Below are 19,893 nucleotides of genomic sequence, written 5' to 3'. Positions count from 1 at the left end.
TACATGCTGCTTTAATACAACCTGCCAGAAAATAATCCAGCCAGACAAATATATAATTCCTTAAAGCAATAGTGAGATTTTGCCCTCGTGTTTGTATCTGTTTTAAAACAGGAACTCCACTTCACAATAAAAGCATTTAAAGCAAACGATCACAAAGGAACGACAGTTGCAGAAAGCAACACAATAAGATTAACAAAACAGAAAAAACACATAAGAAAAGAGCAAAAAATATCACTCGAGTTATTAAAAATATCACCAAAACTGAATAATTTAACAAAGAGAAGAAGAAAACGACTCCAAAGTTTAGAGGCAAATATTAAGACACTGGTAACCCTGAGAGACTTTCAGCCATATTAAACATATATTACCTTTATTTAAGCAGCAAACCGTCTTTCACAATGTCGCTCTGATAACAATACACACACAACACACTGTATCTAAAATGAAAAAAACATAGAAAACAATAAAAACAAAAGGACAATACATATAACACAATGGAAGTAGATGAAGGACACAGAAAATGAGCTTTTAGCTGCATCTGGTACGACACGTGTGTCGCGAGCTGCTGCTAAATAAACAATAAATGAAGTGGAAGTGTTACAACGGAGAGGCCAAAGAAAACAACATCAGTTCAAAGAAAACACCTACATTCAGGCTCTAAGTCTATCAAAGGAGATTTCAATTGATTAAAAGGGATCAGCTTGTTTCTGCAGGTTGTTTCTGTTTGTGAGGTTCACAGTATTTTAGAAAACGCTTTCAGAAATCTGACATGAGGACCAAACGCAGCGCAGACCTGATTTATGGTGAGGAAGACGAGAGATGCTCAGGTGGTTTGACAGAAGAGTGTTTTTAGATGAAGTTTTCTGTTTCTTCTACTTTTACATGCCTACATTTTTCTTTGAATAGTGTCTTAAACGAATAACAAGCTTAAAAAGATCTTTTCAGTTTAAGTCAGACAAATGTTACGTGACTAGTTTTTACAGATTTTTCTCTACTTCTGTGTTTGTTTTGAGGGCAGCAGAGGGAAATGAGCTTCAACGCTGATATTAAATGGCAGCAAATATTACGTTTAATGCTTTAAAACAGCAGCCTGATTAAAGGGAGTCATTTTAATTGTACATAATTGGCACTGGGATCGTTAATGCAAAGATCCATCACACACAGTTGAGCAAGTCACCGGTTCAGCTCGTTCCCTCGTCGCTTTCTGACCACCGGTCCGTCACATACAGCTGAATACACACCGCTGCCATTGGTGCATTACATTACATGTAGTTGAGTATCCACTGGTCTGTTACATACAGTTCAATGGCCGCCGGTCCGCCTGGTACAATCTCCATGGAAAAGAGTTTTCATTGTGTGCCGCTGCTCATCACATGCCTGGGATCAGCGGGTCTGAACAGGGTCACAGTCGGGCCACCGAGCTGCTGGAGGGGTCATGGAAAGTGTGAAAGACAGTCACCAAGCGTCCCTCTTAAAGACTTTATCGCCACAATCCTGCATTTTGCTTTGCATTATCGGCATTACGCAGCCGGGCAGCGGAGTGTGTTCCATCACTTTAGAGTTTAGTTAATGCTCTCCACGGCTGTAGCTTAAAGCTGAGAAGTGATTAAAAACACAGTGATAAGATAGATACACAAAAACAGTTTAGAACAAAAGAGACACGTTAATTAAAAGAAAAACATAAACAAACAAATGCAGCCTTTATTCCAGTTTCTTTGCCGTCTGTGGGGACATGGCAGACCTGAGCTGGTGTACTGAAAACACACATATGGATGCCCAGTTGAGCTCTGCGCTGGGTCTTGATCTGGCTTAACCTTTCTACCTCTAGCCCAGTTTGCTGCCGCTTCGTTTGCAGCTGTCTGGATCCACAGCGCAGGCCTCTGATTGGCCGACCTCCGCCGTGTATTCATGCATGTCGGCCTGATCACTTCTCCCTGACCTTGAAATCACCCCCACCCTGCCTGCATTTGCCCCCATCCTTTCGTTTTTAGACCCTGCCTTGTGCCCCCTCATCCTGGGTCCAGTCCAGTGACGTCCCACCTCTCTGTGCTTTACAGCCGCTTCCCGCTTCCTCGATGTGACGCATTTCCAGTTTAAACAGGATAATGGTGCAATAAGGGACTTTCAAAATAAAAACCAGTCAGATGAAAGGTTTGATTTGATAGCAGGTGTGGAAGTGAGCATCTTCCACAGCAAGGTAATTACACAATGTCCATTTTTAAAAAAAAAAAGTTTTTGATTTTTTAAATATTTTTTATTTTCTCAACACGCCAACAGGCATATGTACAGCCTTTCTTCAGAGCAAATTATAATTAAGAAATTAAATTTTATTTCCACAGACGGCACTTTTCAAAACGACAGTTACAAAGTGCTTAACACGCCCCCCAAAAAATACAGTATCGTAAAATAAAACTGAAACATTACTGGGAACAGTCAGACATAGAGAATTTAAACAAAATAAAATACACGCTTGAAAAATGATAAAAGTAATTAAAAAGTTAATTGTATTAATGCAACAAGCTCACATGACAAAACATTTACATTATATTCCAGGTCTGCACTTGTGAACATATTCATATTTAAACCACTTTTTTCATTTCCTTATTATTATTTCCTTGCCTGTCTGTCTTGTCAAAAAGATTTTTCTCTTTTTTGTAAAATTTTTTTCATCAGGATTTCACACAATTGAGGCATTTTTAAACAACTGGGAAGAAAAAGGCCAAATAAAAGGCCATAAAACTTCATTCTTCAATCATTTCTTCCATAATTATATCAATATTAAATTGTTCTAAATCAGCAGCTGTTTTTTCAAGGCTGGTGATATTCTGTGTTTTTCTCATTATCAAAAAAAAATCCCCTAAAAGACCAAAACCAGCGGTGAATTGATCTGACTGAGAACCTGCGTGGCCAAAAGCCACCGATGAAAGTAGTCCCTGTTTGCTCCTGTTTAAGTAGTGTTTCCACATAGCCACAGTGCTGTTTTAGGAAATTACTGAGCCTTTTCTTAAAAAAGAAAACAAAAATAAACCACTGATATAAGATTAGATATAAAACTATCGAGAGGCAGACGAACACATCGCTGGTTTTGGTGTTTTCATCTGAAAAAAACATCAGACTTTCCTTAAATTGCCATTAAATCTATTGACGTTCACCAAAAAAGAGGACAGTCCCTGCTCATTGTTCTGTGTAATGATCTAATGGATGTTTGGCCTGAAAACACAATGACATGTATTTTGGTTAATAAGGTGTTTTGCTTTAACTTCCTGTTGCCGTGTTTTTGTCACGTCCGTCCGTCCACCAGTCTCGGTTTTGCCATCCTCACCTCGGTCCTAACCTCCTCACCCGGCCTCCACCCTTGTCCCGGCCTCGCCCCGGCAGACCAGAGTGCAGCGGGGCGGGGTCCGGAGGGCGAGGCCGGGGCAAATGCAGGTCACGCCAGATCCAGATCTCACTTGGTAATCTCTGCCCCAGCTGTGAACCCTGGATCCCATTAAAAAGGATTTACATCCAATAGTGTAGATGTACCAAAGGCAGCTTTGCTTTCTTCTCTTCACATCATTTTCCCCCTCTAATAAAACCCCTGTAAAACACCAGAAAGCCCCCCCTCCTTTTTTTTCCCCCCAGCGCTGGTGAGGAGGACTGCGATGTGAACAGAGGGCTGAGCCACACCCACAGCACGGGGATAAAGGAGGGGATTGGTTGGGGGTTTCATCTGTAGTGAAAGCTTTTTATGGGATGTAGATGTTTGGCAGACGGTGACGCATGAGTGAAGGACGGAGAGAGATCTTAGAGAGGCAGTGTGTGAGTTGACTAAATATAGACCGAGAGGAAGCAGAAGCAGCTATGCAGAGATCATTTCTGCTGCTTATCCCACCCAACTGTCATCTCTGCCCCATCTCCCCTCTTATCTCCATCCCCACCACCCCTCCCTCTGTGCCTCTTTTGGGTGTTTACAGTAAGACTTGCTGGCGTCAGTATTCCTCTCTGAGCTGTGGGATCCTCTCCGATCCCATTATTTGTGTCGTGGTCAGTAGCTGAAACTATGATCTCACTGGCTCGAGCCGCCCGTTGAGCCAGCGCGGCGATACCGTGGTTCACACCAGCCGGCCCGGTGACCTCCACACCATCGACGCAGCTGCGTTTGGCTTCGAGCGGGACGAGCTCGTTGTCACTGCCGCGTTAACGGGCTTCAGCTGCACGAGGGCGTTCACATGCCAGAAAACACAAGAAAAGCTCGGGAAAAGTCAGATCGAGGCTGTGAAGTGTTGATGCCGTCTGTGTCCTCCGGAAACAATGAAGCGCCCTTGAGTTATTATTTTAGAGAACTTGAGGGAAAATGTCTGTCTCTTTAGCTGCTAAATGCTCCACTTTGTTCACCAGCTAGTTGCTGCCTGTGTCTGTCTGCTGTTTGCAGGTAGCGTGCAGTGTGTTGTTCACTGAAAACAGCTGCCTGCAGTGCCTGAAAGCTACGCTATGAGAGCAGTGAGAGGGAACTGAAACAGTAAAGTTGCAGGAGGACTCATTAGAAGCTCGTTCAAGCTGCAGCTGATTACTCTCTGTAGGTTCATCACCACGAGCCACCTCTTTCTCGCTCTCGTTTGATTGTGTTATTATAAAAATATCAATTAGAGCTACTTTAACGGCTTTGGCATTGGCAGTAAGACAACACTGTCACTGAATATGACCCCGGGTGCTGCAGAATCATCCGATCCCGAGTGATGCCGAGAACTAAACGTGTCTTAACTGAGAAGGACTCATTTCAGTAGAAACATCCGTGATGCGGCCTCGTGCTCTGGGTTTTGCTTTGTCATCAAAAGACAGGTGGTGCTGCTTTGTCTTCCAGGCAGCTGGAAACTTGGCATCTGCAGCGGAGGTGCTCATCACGTGCTCTCCACCCCTGCACTCAGTCCCTGCACAGAGCGGAGGAGCTGGAACGAAGGTGTAAATGGCAAATGTAGTGAAGGAGGAAGGAGATAACTGGCTCAGAAATATACCAGAGTGGAAGTGCAGTGGGGGAAAACATGCATTGAGAGTCCTGGATGAAACAAACACTTCTCGGTGGTGAAGCTCCTACGCATTTTCTCTGAACAGCTTCTGCAGCACAATCTGCGTTTGTCATGGCCAAAAACCTGCAGAGAGAGACCGGAAAAGCAGTTTTAAAGCAGGGAGTGGTGTTGTGCCAGTGTGCTGCGAGGTGCATCGAGAGAGCTGGACGACAGAGGAAACAATCAGATAAATATTGAACGACTGAACCGATGATTTAGCTGCGAAAGTCTTTGCCTTTGTTGCACCTGTCTCACTCTAATTTAAGAGCAGGCTGCGATGAAACCAGACGAGCAAACTCAGTGTTTGATGTTGGAGCTCAGTGAAAGCTGAGACGCTATTTGAAGTCTGTAAACTTCGGCCGTCTGTGAAACCGAGACCCTCAAATCTTTGTGATATCGACCCCAAACTGTTGTTTTACAGCCGCCGAGGCTCTCGACCGACCGAACTGTGGGTCTCTCTGATGAACGGAGTCATGTGAGAGGTTAGCTCGCAGCAAATGTGTGCGTGTGTGCGTGACTGTCGCGTGTTCAGGTCACATGTGACCTCTGTGAATGTGTGTGCGCTCACGGTCCTGCTGCACTGTACCTTGATCCAGGCTTTACTCCGTTTATTCGTGTGTGTGCGCGTTTACGTGTGCTGTCTGGCTGTTGTGCAATCAACAAATGGTTATGAAAGTTTTTATTGAATTAAGCCACAGACCTTCACAGGCTTACGCATTTCTGCTGTCACAGGAGTTTCCTTTTAAGTCGTCTGCCGCCAATCCCCACTTATCAGCGATTAGATTACTGGATTTCTACGAAAAATCGTGAAGAGGCTTATGGAAAGTCTGCCGCGTGTGTAAATAACTTTTGATGAAGTGTTGGCAAAACTTGAGGATGAGTGGAGGAAGAGAGGAGAGGTAAACGTGCTCGTTGCCTGGTGGTAGACAGTCACCTGCTCAGCTGGTTCCTGCTGAAACTCGCTTCTTTTCTCTCTGTAAAAGGAAAAAAATGTTGGGATGTAGTGTTTCCCACGCTTTTATTAACGCCACAGCAACAAAATTTCCAAGTTTTCAGGTGTGATTGCACTAACCAATCAGAAGCTCAGAAGTTAACATTAAAGTAAATGCCTTTTTTTCATACAGAAATGCCCAAAATTCACTTGTTCCTGCTGGTTTTTTGGGAAATTGTGAAGAGCATTTGACACTATTTTCTGACATTATTTAGCAGATTAGCATACAATAAAATAAAATAACAATATGCCAATGTTTAACTCAGCCTTACAATAAAAACAGGAAAAAAAAGGTTAAAGATTGGCTGCAGCAGTGGCGAGTTTGCTGCACTGATGAGGCCTCACAGCGCAGCTTGTCGCTAACCCTTCAATGTCAACCTTGTGCTGTGATGATTTATACTATTGTCACACATCCAAAGAAGCAACACAGCTTGAGCAGAATGGTAGAAGAGGTCAGGATGAAGGCAGTCATGTCTTTATGTGGCAGCACAAGTCATTCTCAGGGTGGAAAAAGTGGTTTTCACAGAAGTTTTCTCTCAGAAAATCACCAGTGGAGTCTGAATAACTGAAGAGTTCTGCAAACTCTGAACATGTCAGACTTAAAGAATTTCTCATTTTGATCGAGACACTACCTGCATGCCATGAAAATTCCTCACCGACAACAAGTTGCAAACAGTGAAGTATGATCCACCGGCCGCATGCCACACTGCAGCGAGCCTGTAGTGAAACACGGAGCGCAGTGAAACTCGGTCAGGATCGTATGCATTTTTCATGTGTGTGATTCCTCTCAGCGGTGGCTCTCCGTGCAGCGATCTGCCGTGACCCCACCGTGCCCTCCAATCAACACTCGCCCAGCCCCAACTTTTCCACACGCTATACATTAAAGCTACGCTGCGGCCCATCAATTAAACATGGCGGACAAGGACAGGCAGAGTTCACCGAGCTTTGCTCAAGCTGCTGCGGGTGGCGTGATGGCTCGTGTGATGGAGCTCTGAGGGTTGCTGCCGTGAGAGGGGACAATGGTGCAGGTGTTGATAGCGATTAGCAAAACCTGTGCGGCTTGATTTTGTTCTTTTTCTCTGCCTCCATCGTGACAGAGCTAATATTCCCACTTCGCTGTATAGCTCTGATATCACTGCCCGTCCCCGTATGTGCATTTAGAGCCTGTTAGAGCCGTGAAGTGTGAGAGGATGCAAAGTGCATGGGACCAGCTATGATCAAATGTGCAGAGAAAAACAACAGAGTTGATCCAATGGCTGGCACCAGGGGATTACAGCATCTCTGCTTGTTCTGCACGGATTTATGCGTGTATGACTGGTTTACCGCTAAGGTGTTGCGTGCTCTCACCGCTCGCAACCGTGAGCGCGCAGAACATGCTGCAGCATAGACATGCACCAAGCAGAGGTCACGGAGAAGTCAGCCACACATGTGTTCATCTTCTGGGCGTGTAAAGAGGATGTAGGATAATGTCAGGATGAGTTAAAGCATCTGTGATCTGCATAAAAAAAGAAGGAAACATAGTGGTTAGCTCATGAGCTATGACGCACTTTCAGCAGGAAACGTCATCAAATCAGAAGGATTCAGGTGTTTTCAGGACATAAAGGACATATACAACTGATTTCTTCGAGTTTTGCGTCAGTGCTTCATGGTAACAAGCTTCTGCAAAGTTTTCTCCCCCTTTATTTTCTCGTTTTACTGACAAACTGTGTGTTTGGGACAAAAGCTGATCCTCATCCTCCTGGTTGTGTTGTTGCAGGTCAAGGTGTGGTTCCAAAACCGCCGGACCAAACAGAAGAAGGACACCACCAAGGATTCAGACAAACGCTCCTCCTCCACCAACGAGTCGTTGGCCACCTGCAACATCCTGCGCCTCCTGGAGCAGGGCCGCCTCCTGTCGGGCCCTGCCCCGCCACCTAACTCCCTCCTGGGGCCTCCGCCGCATCCGGCGCACAACGGCTCGCTGCTGGGCAGCCCGGGCGGAGGCTCCTCCACCTCTCCGGGCATCAGCAGCAGCACCCCTCCCAGCTCCTTACCAGGTGGGACTTTCGGGCTGTCGCTGCCCTCGCTGGGCGGCACCCCGCCCTCGCCGCGGCTGGGCGTGCCGCCGCCGCACTCCCTCTGCTTCTCTATGCCGCTGCTGGGGGGCGCTCACCACGAACTGACATCCACCTACGGCTGCGGCTCTTCGGCTTTTGAGCCGTACATGCGGCTGGACAGGAAGGAGGCAGATCTGGGAGGGAAGAAGACGGTTTCTTAAGTAATGCGTCTCGCTTTTAGGACACCGGGCGACATCTTTGTAAGAGCTTTCCTCCTCGGTCGTTCACCCTGTTTGACACTTGAGCGGACAGAGGAACGAAAGCACCCTGGATCAGAAGAAATGTGAAAAAGGAAGAGACCAGGTTGCTTTCCTCGCGGCGCCATTTTGTGCCACGCTGACACAAAAATGGTGAAAAGGACGTGATGTGACGGATACTCTCACATTTAAAAAAAAAAAAAAAAAAACTTGTGAATTTTTGCAAAAATGCCGTGTGTGTATGTTGTGTGACCCCTGACAGACAGACAGATGTTTTCATCACCGCTCTCTTCGCAGTGGTTTTAAGTGACTCTTCACTTTTTTTGTCCAGTGAGTTTGTGTGTGTGTGTGTGTGTGTGTGTGTGCGTGTGTGTGTGTTTTCTCTCTATACAGGCCTTCATTTACTGTTCAGGAAAAAAAAAAAATACTTGACATGTATAGTTCAGACTGAATCAGTGTCTGAATGAGACCAGTGGTAATTCAAAGAGAGCAGTTTGTACACATTTCGGTACATATTCCCGTTCAAGTGGCCATGTTTGATTTTAGTTAATGTGCTATCACAATATGGAAGAAACATTGAAAAAAAAAAAAGAATCTTAGCATTTTAATATCAGTCTGTTTGGTGTCCAGCAGTAGTTTTTGTAAATTCTTTATTTGGTTGTGTTTGTGTATGAAATAATATGTGGTAGGATCTGGACCAATGGTGCAAACATCACGTATCTGGATCCGATAGTTTAATATAAAAGAACATGAGAAGAAAGAGGAACACATGTGTGAGAAAGCTGGTTAGACTCTGCCAAAGCATTTACGGATTAAGCTTTGGAGGTGCCACACTCGAGCCCTCCAATCACTGAAGCAAGCCAAGGTCAAACGGAGAGATGACCTTTGAACCCAGATTAGCTTTTCAATCAGCAATTCACAAACGTCACACTTCGGGTAAACGTCTGAGAGAAGGAGTTCTGCTCTTTGAGGGAAGAGTTCGCCTCAGCCAGAGGTGTCTGCTCTGCATCTTAGTTCTCAGTGTGTTTTGGACAAGAGCTGCAACAACTAATTGATTTATTGATCGCGATAGTTTTGCTTAACCGCTGTTTTTTTTTTTTTTTTGGGGGGGGGGGGTCATTTTTCAAGCACAAATACCAAATGTTGTCTGGTTCCAGCTTCTAAAACGTGACAGTTTGCCGTTTTTCTTTGTCAAATACGACAGTAACAGAACAGACGGATTTTTTTCACTTAACAATTAAATGAGAAAACGATCCGCAGATTAATTAGTGAAAATCATGGTTAGTTGCAGCCCCGGTTTAACGAATATGTAACGTGACAATGAGCCGCGACGCCTGTAGAATCTGCTGCTGTTTTATCCTCATTCTTTCAGTTTTCTTCTCTTCTCTTTTTTATGGTTTGCAACCTCATAACTATCAGAAGTACTGTTTCATCAGGTCATATCCAGAATCACATGAACTCTCAGTGCATTTCTACACAGGAGGCTCTCTGCTGTGCGCTCATGCTCAGGAGAGCTGCAGCCTCACATGTGATCGTTCGTCTTTTTAATGATATTTTATTTTTCTGTGAACTGTTGTTTGTGCTCTCTTCCCTTTTGGCTCGCCCGTCCAGTAGATTCGCCCGTCTTAAATGAAAAGACTCCCTCTGCTTGCCCCTCATTGAAAGCACTTTATGTTTGTAGGTTGTTCACTTCTTCCTGTACCCCCCCCCCCCCCTTTTTCGCTTTTGAATCTATTGAAGTCTTTATTGAGAAGAAAATGAAAAACCTCCCAACTTTCGCAGCTTTAGGAAGAGTTGGTTTATTTTTTGAAAGGTATTCTGCAGATTTTAAACCCCTCAGTTATTTATTTTCTACATTTGATTGATTTGAACCTAAATGGACCCTGAGATCTGAAAATAACCCACTCTGAGACCCACATTTCTGCGTGTTTGTGGACTGAGAAAACATACATTAAATTCAAGCCGGACAGGCTGAAGGAGGGAAGCTGTAGTGTTTTTCTCTCGCCCCATATGATGCCGTTTGCTTGATGTCCAAAGAGAATCAAAACTCACCTGCGAGAACCTGCAATTCGCTGCAGTTTGCCCTCAATTTGTGCATGTCAGATGAGTTAAGGCCCCTTTTCATAACTTCTGCCTCTCCTCTGTGTGCCGCCTCTTATTTCCACATGTACCTATTCATTTCCAGGTCTGGCCTCATTGTGAGCTTTAATGCGTTTTCCTGATCCCTTTCTCTCACGCTCGCCGAAGGTGACTCGACATCTATTAAGGAAAAACGGACACTCCCATGACATCAAGTTAAAAAGCTGCTCACAAGCAAACGGCAGGCTTCTTCTGAAGCAGCTTCCCGCTGCAGAGGGAGTGCACGCAGAGGTTCTGACCTCAGCCTATGAAAGCTCCCGTCGTGGCGGCTCTCTGGGCCTTTTTGCACCCGTGTAGCGCCGGCTGGTAGCAGGTGATTTGTTGTTGTTGTGTTCAGACCCCAGCGGCGCCGCACAAACCCCTGTCATCCACTCACGGCTCTTTGCAGCGGTGCACCTGTGCTGTTGTTGAACACTGTATTATTTTCTATAAGCACCATCCATAATTCACACGCTGCGGCATCAAATATTGAGCAGAGCGATGGAGCTGAGAGGTCAGGAGGCTTGCTTCTCGTGCACCCTTTCACAAACCCTCTCTTTTTTTTCTTTACTCACAACAGGGTCGTGTTGCTTCGTTGCTAAGTCGCTTTCCCGCTCTGTCGTGAGCAGAACACAGTCTCTGTTGGAATATTTAAATCTTTCTGTCGCAGAGTATTGAGCCCATGAACGAGCTTTCAAAACTGCTGTAAGAAAAACCTCTTAATCGATCTCATTTGCAGTTACTTGTCAGCCAATGTAACAGGAGAGGAATATCAGATTGGGTCGTCTGGTGGTTACAAAAGAAGCTTCTCACACTCCATATTTCCCTCGACCTTCAGAGCCTGCTCCATATTATTCTGTCACTGTACGGTGGTGTTTCGTAATGTAAATCTGCAGTCGCTGTATCGTACGCTCAGTCACGACGAGGTTACTGAAGAGCAGCTACCAGTCGAAGCTCAAGGGAGACGGTCAAAGGAGTGAGACGCCGCTTCTTCTTCCAGGCAACAGAAAGACGCTTTTTAAAGCCTTGCATCAGTTAAACAAAGCCTTTCTTTTTAGTTTGGGTTCTGCACTCTTTCTGCTTTCTTTAGCTTCCTTTTTTTCATGCAGTTTCTTCTCGTCGCTGGGTGGAAGTGTCGCTTCTGTTGCGTGCAATCTGTGACATCTTGCACATGTTTAGGCTGCCACCATCTCAGAGGCGTTAAGCATTAAGGGCCAAGTCCTTTTGAGATTGTGTGGAAATATTCCTTAATTTTAGAAACGAACTGATTCTGCTTGGTTTACTTTTTCTTTATGCACAGCCAAGGTCCTGCATAGGCCATAACTTCTTTTCTTTAAGCAGTACTTAATGTCAAGCTAATGGCACCAGCTACTACTTATGATGAACAAACTCTATGTACATATATATAAATTTATATATGAATATATATAAATGGGTCTTTGCACAAGTTATCTCCATGTCCGCTCCATGTGATTTTAACAGGAAAAACAAAATGCGAAGGAAGATTCAGAAAAAAAAAGACTTTATATATGCTTTACAATTCTTTGTCTCATTAACATTTTGCACTTATTTAAAGAGGCTTACTTCTGTTTCTGGGCTGACAGAGCTGTTTTCACGCTCGGCCAAGATATTGTACAATATGTATATGTATTTTTATTCATATGCATATAAATATATGTCTATGTAATTTGCCTCCTGTGTTTTGTTTTCTTCGTTTCTCACCTGCATCAAGGCCATGAAATCTAAACCCAGAGAAGCGCGCGTGGACGGTTTTTCTTTGGACATGAGCAGTGCAAAGATGTGTGGCTGTATCAATCAGAAAACTATTTGAGAAAACTGCTTTTAGAGGCCTATTCGGCGAAAATATGAGGGTCTCTTTGTCATCAGTCAACAAAATCTACAAACATGACCGATATCTGCATGGCTGAGCACTTTCTATTCACGCTGAGGGGTTTGGGGCTGGCATTCGCTTGCTCGCAGCTTTATTAAAAACCTTGGCTTCTTTGTCCTTCCCGTCAGTGTGGCAGAAATGTCAAAGCAGTGGGCATTTCACCTTTCCAAGCCTTACTGCGGAGGCATTGCCTTTTAAATACTTTGCACCTCTAATTCTGTTTTGGTTTGCGTGGTGGTGCACAAAGACTGAACTGATGTGCCCTTGGGCATTAATTGGATGAAAATTTCAGAATATACTTCACCAAAATGTCTGCTTTTTGCCTGTAAGAAACAAATCTGATATTTCAATGCCAAAATAAGTGTTTTCTTTGAGGGAAAATTGAGTCAAAGGCTCTAATTTTCGGCCTAATTGGAGTTCTTGTGCTTGTGTTTCCACTTGATGCACTGAGAGACTTTTAAAAATGATGCCGTAGTTTGAGGTGTGGGTTTCGTGCTGGACAAGAACAACAACAACGCAGCCATTATTTAGTTTTTTAATTTAGTTTTGTGATTGTGATGCTTCAACAAATGATAGAAGAGATAGAGTGAATGAAAGTCATCTGAATGACTGATCATCAGCAGCATCATAGAACATCTCCTCTAGCGCAAAGTCCCCCTGAAACCTCCTGCACCGTCAGAGAGTACCACCCCAGCAGTGCTGCAAAGTAGCTAAGTATTTCTACTAAAGTAATATACAAAAGGGCATTTTTGAGGTAGCTGTACTTGAGCATTTCTGATTTCTGACATTTTACACTTGTATTCCACAACATTTCAATACTACATGTTTTCTAAAAAATGCCCTTATTTGACAACTTTAATCACAGATTCAGATTGATAATACTAAATAATCAATGGATAAATTATGACATATTATGAGGTTATTAGGTAAAGTTAAGGTAAGACTTGTCATGTAAAGTAATTAAAATTAGCTCCATTTCACCAGCGGCAACATTAAAGTGATGAACACATTAATGCATCAATGAGTGCAAGCATATGATATACATTATTCTGAATGGGCCATCCTGCATGATAGTAAAATACTGAGCGCAGGACTTTTACCTCCAACCGAGTATTTATACATTGTGGTAGAGCTACTTTAGTAGATGTGAGTTCTCCTTCCACTGCTGTATAACAGTGTAGGCCTGCGGGATGCAGCACCTGTCAGGTTACACGTTACCTGGACTGACACTGGCGGCGTGATGCTCTGCGTCATTGTGCAAAAGACAAAAAAAACAGTCCAGCTCACAGCTTCAAACCTTCAATGTGTCACTTAAATCACATTTTGAGGATTTCTTTCTGTCAATGACGCATCAAATGAAGAACAATCCTCAAAGAGAGAGCAAGTCACGCAGGTTTTGCTAAGCTGCAAAGGTAACACACTACATATGCTAACCCAGACTTCAGCGAGGGGCACTTCTCCAAGCTGGGACAATTGACCTGCGGGGTGCCAATTATAGTGATTGGCACCTTTATTTGAGCGAGGAAGAGGCGAGAGGGGCAGCAGAAAGGAGACCAGATGGGTGGCCTGTTTTAGAGGTGGGGAGGAGAGCAGGAGGGGACGGGCAGGAGGAGCCGGCCTGCAGCAGAGGAGGAAGCTGCGGTGGTAAACAGCTTCCCGTGAGGAGCGACAGAACTCCACTAATTGGGTTTTTATTGGTGGTTTTAATTAGTAATCTCTCACTGGTGGCAAAATTAACCAATAAGATAACAGTTAAAGGTCGTGTTTTAGCTCAGTGTGTGCTGAACAGGAGATCTGTTTTCCTTCAGATACAGACGATAACTCAGAGGTCGTTATAAAAGCCAAATAACAACGTTTTACATTTCACAAAGATTTTCTCGAAAGAACTGGATGCAACTATAGTTTTACAAGGAAATACTTATTTGGTAATAATATAAAGAAAACGTTTTAGGCACAGCAGGTCAACTGCAAATTCAAGAATATAATTCAACATATATTTAGAATATACTTAATAATCAATGAACAATAATAAAGTTCTTTTGAGGAAATTATTTTCTAAGTATAAAATGTTTATTATTGCTCTAATAATTCAGTCCCAACCTTTTCTTGTCTTTATTTCCCCTGTATTTAGTCTCAAATTACACATTTCTCTCCTGGAATCTTGCAGGAAATAACAGACATGGAAACAATAACATGTTACATGATCAACAACTTTGTACCATTTGAAAATAGAAAAGCATTTCTATAGACTCAACGCTTTGAAATATTTAGGTTTGGAGTAAAAAAAAGTGAAATAACAGTTACTCTAACTGATAGGAGGACTTCAGTTTATGCTTCCCATGAACCGTCACGCTGAACAATCATTGCTTTTTCACGATTCAATACAATTTTGCAAAAAGTTCATTTTTATGTCGATAATACCACGATTTATACCAAGTCGGGCCTGTCGCTGCAGACCTGCAAATACTTTGTGAAAAACTCAACTCACTCAAAGCCAAGTGCAGTTTCAGGATGTCACCTAAATATTTTAAGGTTTTACAGGAGACGAAAAGAGATTCACTTTGAATTAAACAGTATATTAACATTTAAACAGAACATTTTTTTTGGGGGGGGGGGGGCTTTTTTTAACAGTATATTAACATTTAATAAAATATTTATAACACACTTTAATTTAGTTGACATACGTGTTCGTTAACTTCACCCATGGAAATATGTAGGTGGATGCTGACGTATAAGCAGATAATGAACGGCGGTCTAATAAAACATGGAGAGGTTTTAAATGCTGACAAACACTGCACATTAACACGTACTTAAAATACACTTTAAACCTACTTATACCTGCTTACAACTACATCTCAGTGTGTTTAGATATTTATATTCAGCTTAGAAATGCTAAGCAGGGGGACTTTTTTTTATTTCATTATGTCTTTAACATAACACATCTCATCATATTTGACTGTCTTTCAGGCTGCATTCCTTCTTTCCATCCTTTCCTGTTATGTCTTGACTGAAAGCATGCACGTCGAGTTAAAAACCCAAACTATCCGATCTGCCCCTTTATGAACAAAACAAACAGTATAAAACTAAGTGGAGGAGTGAATGAGCGACGGGATGCGCGAACAGCCTCCGTCTTGTGCACCTGATGCTTCCCACTAGTCTCATGTTTAAGGTCTTGTGTGTAAGTGAGCACCGGATCAATTCCACCTCAGCACTCGGAGGCTGTTTGTTGTGCATCAACAAATGAGCTCTCAGCTCCATGTTGGCTCTGGTTTTCTTTTTAGCGGGCACCGTACGTGTTTGTGTGGGATTCTGGAGGGTCCACAGACCTTTAGGAATGCATCACTGTCCGGCCGCCCCCACCTTTCCTCCCCCTGCTCTCCCTCCTACCCCCCCTCCTCTTATAAAGCAGCTCAGCGGCCCATCAGGGGGCCCCCTCCACTAATTAGGGTCACTAATTGGGGGTCGGCCGGGGCAGAGACCCCTCCACACCTGCACGGTCATGTGACATTCAAAGAGGTGCGCGGGGTCAAGGGTCGCGTACTCGGAGGGGAGAGGAGAGGGAGGGTTTGGATTAGTTTGGCTGAGCAGACGAAGAGAGGTTAAAGGAGGGAGCGGCAGGCAACAAGAAGACAGAAAGGGTAGAAAAGACTCGTAGCTGGGTTGTTATTTAGGAAGTTAGTGCTACAAAGACAACTGAGAGGTAAAAAATAATTTCCCACCCACTCACAGGTGTGTCTCAGCTTCTCGATCACTATTTGAGCCAGAATGCAGGAAAAAGTGTTTCATGCAGTCGACACAAAGTGCTCAAAAAGCATCATCGCGCACTTACTTTAACAACAGTGGAGCGGATGTGCAGAGAAATATAGAGGAAGTGTAAGACGACAGAGTGAAAGACATGTTGAGACATTAGGGTGGGGACATGGTGCCCGGTCAGAGGTTAATTGCAGGGTGACCTTAAGGGCCGGACAGCTCAGCGGAGGCCCCAAGCCCGCCTGCCTCTCCCAGCTCTCGTGGACTAAGTGATGTCTGCTTGTTTTGACACGATTCACACAAGAGCCGGGCTTAAGCTCGCCGAAAAGCTTCGCGGCCGCATTCCTGAGAACCAAACCGACCCCGAAAATCTTCCAGAGGGAGAGAGAAGCAACCCAGCTTGAAGGAATTCTTCAGAACGATGAAACGGCAGGATATGAGACGATGAAAGAGGTGCTGATTTGTTTGGAGGAGCACGACAGCGCGTGTTAAGGAAGGCGGCGAAATGCGTGCGTTTGCAGAATATCACGTATGCTGTACATTGAAAGTTACACATTTCACGCCAGAGTAGCAAAAGCACAGGTGTAAACGATCAAACGAATGGTGGCTGAATCCTGTTTAGCAGCCTCACTTTCATGGGCTCACTGTCATGCCGCTGCTGCTGATTAATGTTATTAGCAACACCTGCACTTTTTCTGCCATGTTCAGTCAAAATGCTCCAAAAAAAGCCTGTTGAGACAGTCAAACATAATAACCCTGCCTCCTAGAAAGTACAACTCTAAGCTAATATGTTTCCTTTTTTTAATTAACACAATGAGGAAGCTCACGGTCGTCGTATGATGTTGATACTCAGTTTTTCCTTCATTTGTTCTCCGTGCAGTATCTGCTCTTTGCAACTAAAGCATGATACTGGTACCGCACTTCAATAAGGGTTAGCTCATGGTCTTGAATCGCATTAAATGAAACAAACCATCACTTCTGGCTTCATGTAGGACATGAACTCTGGCCTTACAGCTGAAAGTCCTGTGCCTGACCCTTCTACCAACTACAACCTCCTCCACATGTGGACTTCTCTCATGTCAGAATGGACTGTCTATAAAAGTCTGTCTGACTATCCTGCATGTTGAAAAATGATGCCAAAGGGACGTCCAGTGCCTTAAAAAGTGGTATCAAGGGGTCCTGACCGAGCAACCGTATGTGAGAACGTGTTTGCCATGCAAAACTTAAGCTAAAACAATGCAGTGTTTTGTGACACAGTTATATAACATTGTCTCTTGATTATTCTGCCTTTGTGTTGCAGCTGAGTAGCTTTTCCAAAGGCATTCTGAAGGTCCACTGATGCATTATTGTGCAAAAGCAAACATCCTTGCATTTTCAGAGGACGAAAATATTTCAAAAGCACATTTTCACTCCCATCTGCAAACACCAAAATCAAGGCCGAACACGTGGACGAGCACAACACATTGTAGATGACCCATCGTGGTTGTGTTTTGCGACACTGTGACACACAAATACACACATACATACACGCAATATTGCACTGTTCCCATTTTCAATTTCTCAACCTTTCACAGAGCTGAATGAATCTTGCTTCTGCATACAAAAGAAGCGCAGCTGAAGGCGTATACAGTTGAGATTACATCTTGTGTTTTGCCCTTCTGCAGGATAAATAATAGCGCTGGTGTAACAGGAGAAAAGGCCACAGTCTTGTCTTTTCATTCATGTTCATGTCTCCGCTAAGTCTCCTTTTTAAGACCCAAAGTCTTCAATTAACACTTTTCTGTTGTTGCAGGATTCAAGGACGCTTTACCTCTTCTCCTGTTTTGTCCGTGCACACAAGCACGCCACATTTTTGCATCACCTCCCCCCCTATTCTTCTGTGTTTATGAACTTTAGGCCTGTATTCAGGTAGCGCGGCTGTGATATTATGCGCAACAAGCGGCGAGTGCATCAGGAACATTCCAGAGCTGTTTTCTATTGTGCCGTGCATCAGTGGACCGCAGGTTGACTTCATAGAACCTTGGCTATAAGCTGCTTTTGTGCAGCAGCCATTCTTGCGCTCATCTTCTTTGATTAGGTCAGTGGATTTTCAGAAAGTGATCACACGTCAAGGACACAAGATGGCACCTTCATTTGTCTCCCCGAGCACAATGCACCTGGCCTCCAAAGCAATGATGTTTCACCATTACCCACAAAAAGTCTTGAAACCTTGAAACCTGAGTTGGATGGAACTTGATAAACTCTACTTTTAAGTCCACCTCTCACTGTCGTCCTCGCCCGTCTCTCTGCAGGAAGTAACGCCGAGTGCTTCCTGCGCTAATAAATGCAAGGTTTTGTGCAGAAAGCTTCTTATATCTTATTATCATCCCATATTTCCAGACTCACTGAACCGGCGAAGCATTCAGGGAAAACCAACAATAGCTAATTACATTTCTCAGACACTGAGAAGGAGTATGGTATTTAGTATTCAAAGGCACAAGAGAGTGCTTTTAGAAATAACAGGTGAGGTGATGATGAGCAGAGTGCAGTCTGTGGTGAAAAATGCAGCATTTCATCGGAAAGAAAGCGGAGAGCGAAGAAAGTACTTAAGATTTTGTATAAGACAATCTTAATAGAATGTGTGCATGTCCTTGTATGTCTAAATGTTAGTCATTTGTTGCTACATTGGAGTCTTAAGTATCTCATTGAAAGCTTAAGGGCACTCTTCTCATATGAATGAAGTTGTCTCTTCAGTGAGATATTGATTGTGCCATGCTTCATTTCTAAAGCATTTTGAGTGATTGTGTTCCTCCATCTTGATGAGGAATTTCATCTGCTCCCTTCACTATTTTGTGTCAGAGGCATGCAAACGTGTGCTTCATGTCTGTTGTAATCTTACCTCTAGGCAGATATCTCTAGGAGCTGCAGCTGACTGCTGGCTAAGCCCCGGTACTGTTGTTTCCTCTGTCAAGCTTTCCGGTCTCACGTAGCATATTAGCAGTTTACAATGACAACAGTAGGACACTTACCACTAAAAATTCACTGTAATTTTTTAAATGATGGGTCTCTGATTTCACTCAAAGGCAGTTTTCTTCATTTCTGGCTGACAACTGATAATTTTGGTGAAATGCTGACTATTCCTACCACTAATTTCATCATCTGTGGCTACCTTAAGAATGCTAACCCCATGACTTGGTTGAAAGCCTCCTGTGGATGTTTCTATGCTTTCAGCTGGCTCGTTTCTAAGGCGACAACCGTGTTAACATGTTCAATACGAACTAGCTAGAAACATGGTACAGCTAGTGTGCTAAAAGACTAAAGCTAAAGATGCTAAAGCTAACAGGTTCCAGGTAAAGAGTTCCATCGATGATGATGATGGTGTTAAATGTAGGACTGTCTTGGGTAATGTTGGCTCAGAGTGTGATATTTTTCAATAAAGAGCAGTAAGCTGCTAACGTTAGCCTAAACTCTGATAACGTAAGCTAGCATCTAGGATCTGGGAAGGGGGTTCTATAACCTCTAACCCCACAAAATAATGTATTCAATACATGATATGTGCCTTAGCTTTGGTAGAAACACTTATGATTGTAGGTAGGAGTTAGCAGGGCATGCTTTTTCTCTTCCCACAGCTCCCATGTAAGCTAAAGTGCTGCTACATACCATACAAAGCTGAGCTATGATTGGAATATACTAACAATGTGACACACAAAGGAACAGGAAATTGCTTCTTTCTGCAGCGCTATCCATTTTGTGAAAAGATTAATGGTTATCTGATGTTCATTGTTCAGTATTTCAACCTAAAAGTACAGTTGATCTGAAGACAAAG

General features: G+C 43.6%; 1 protein-coding gene across 1 annotated transcript in view; it reads left to right on the top strand.

Moving 5' to 3' along the window:
* vax2 (ventral anterior homeobox 2) overlaps positions 1-12,139 on the top strand; it is a 28,126-nt gene extending 15,987 nt beyond the window's left edge. Inside the window, exon 3 of the mRNA XM_076725664.1 lies at positions 7,793-12,139. Within this exon, the coding sequence (XP_076581779.1) occupies positions 7,793-8,293 (501 nt within the window). The 3' untranslated portion in view covers positions 8,294-12,139. The remainder of the gene's footprint in view (positions 1-7,792) is intronic.
* Positions 12,140-19,893: the final 7,754 nt, after the last annotated feature.

Source organism: Chaetodon auriga, chromosome 24, assembly GCF_051107435.1.
Source record: "Chaetodon auriga isolate fChaAug3 chromosome 24, fChaAug3.hap1, whole genome shotgun sequence".
Taxonomy (NCBI): Eukaryota; Metazoa; Chordata; class Actinopteri; order Chaetodontiformes; family Chaetodontidae; genus Chaetodon; species Chaetodon auriga.
Note: the sequence above shows the minus strand (reverse complement) of the source record. Positions and strands in the feature narration are given on the sequence as shown.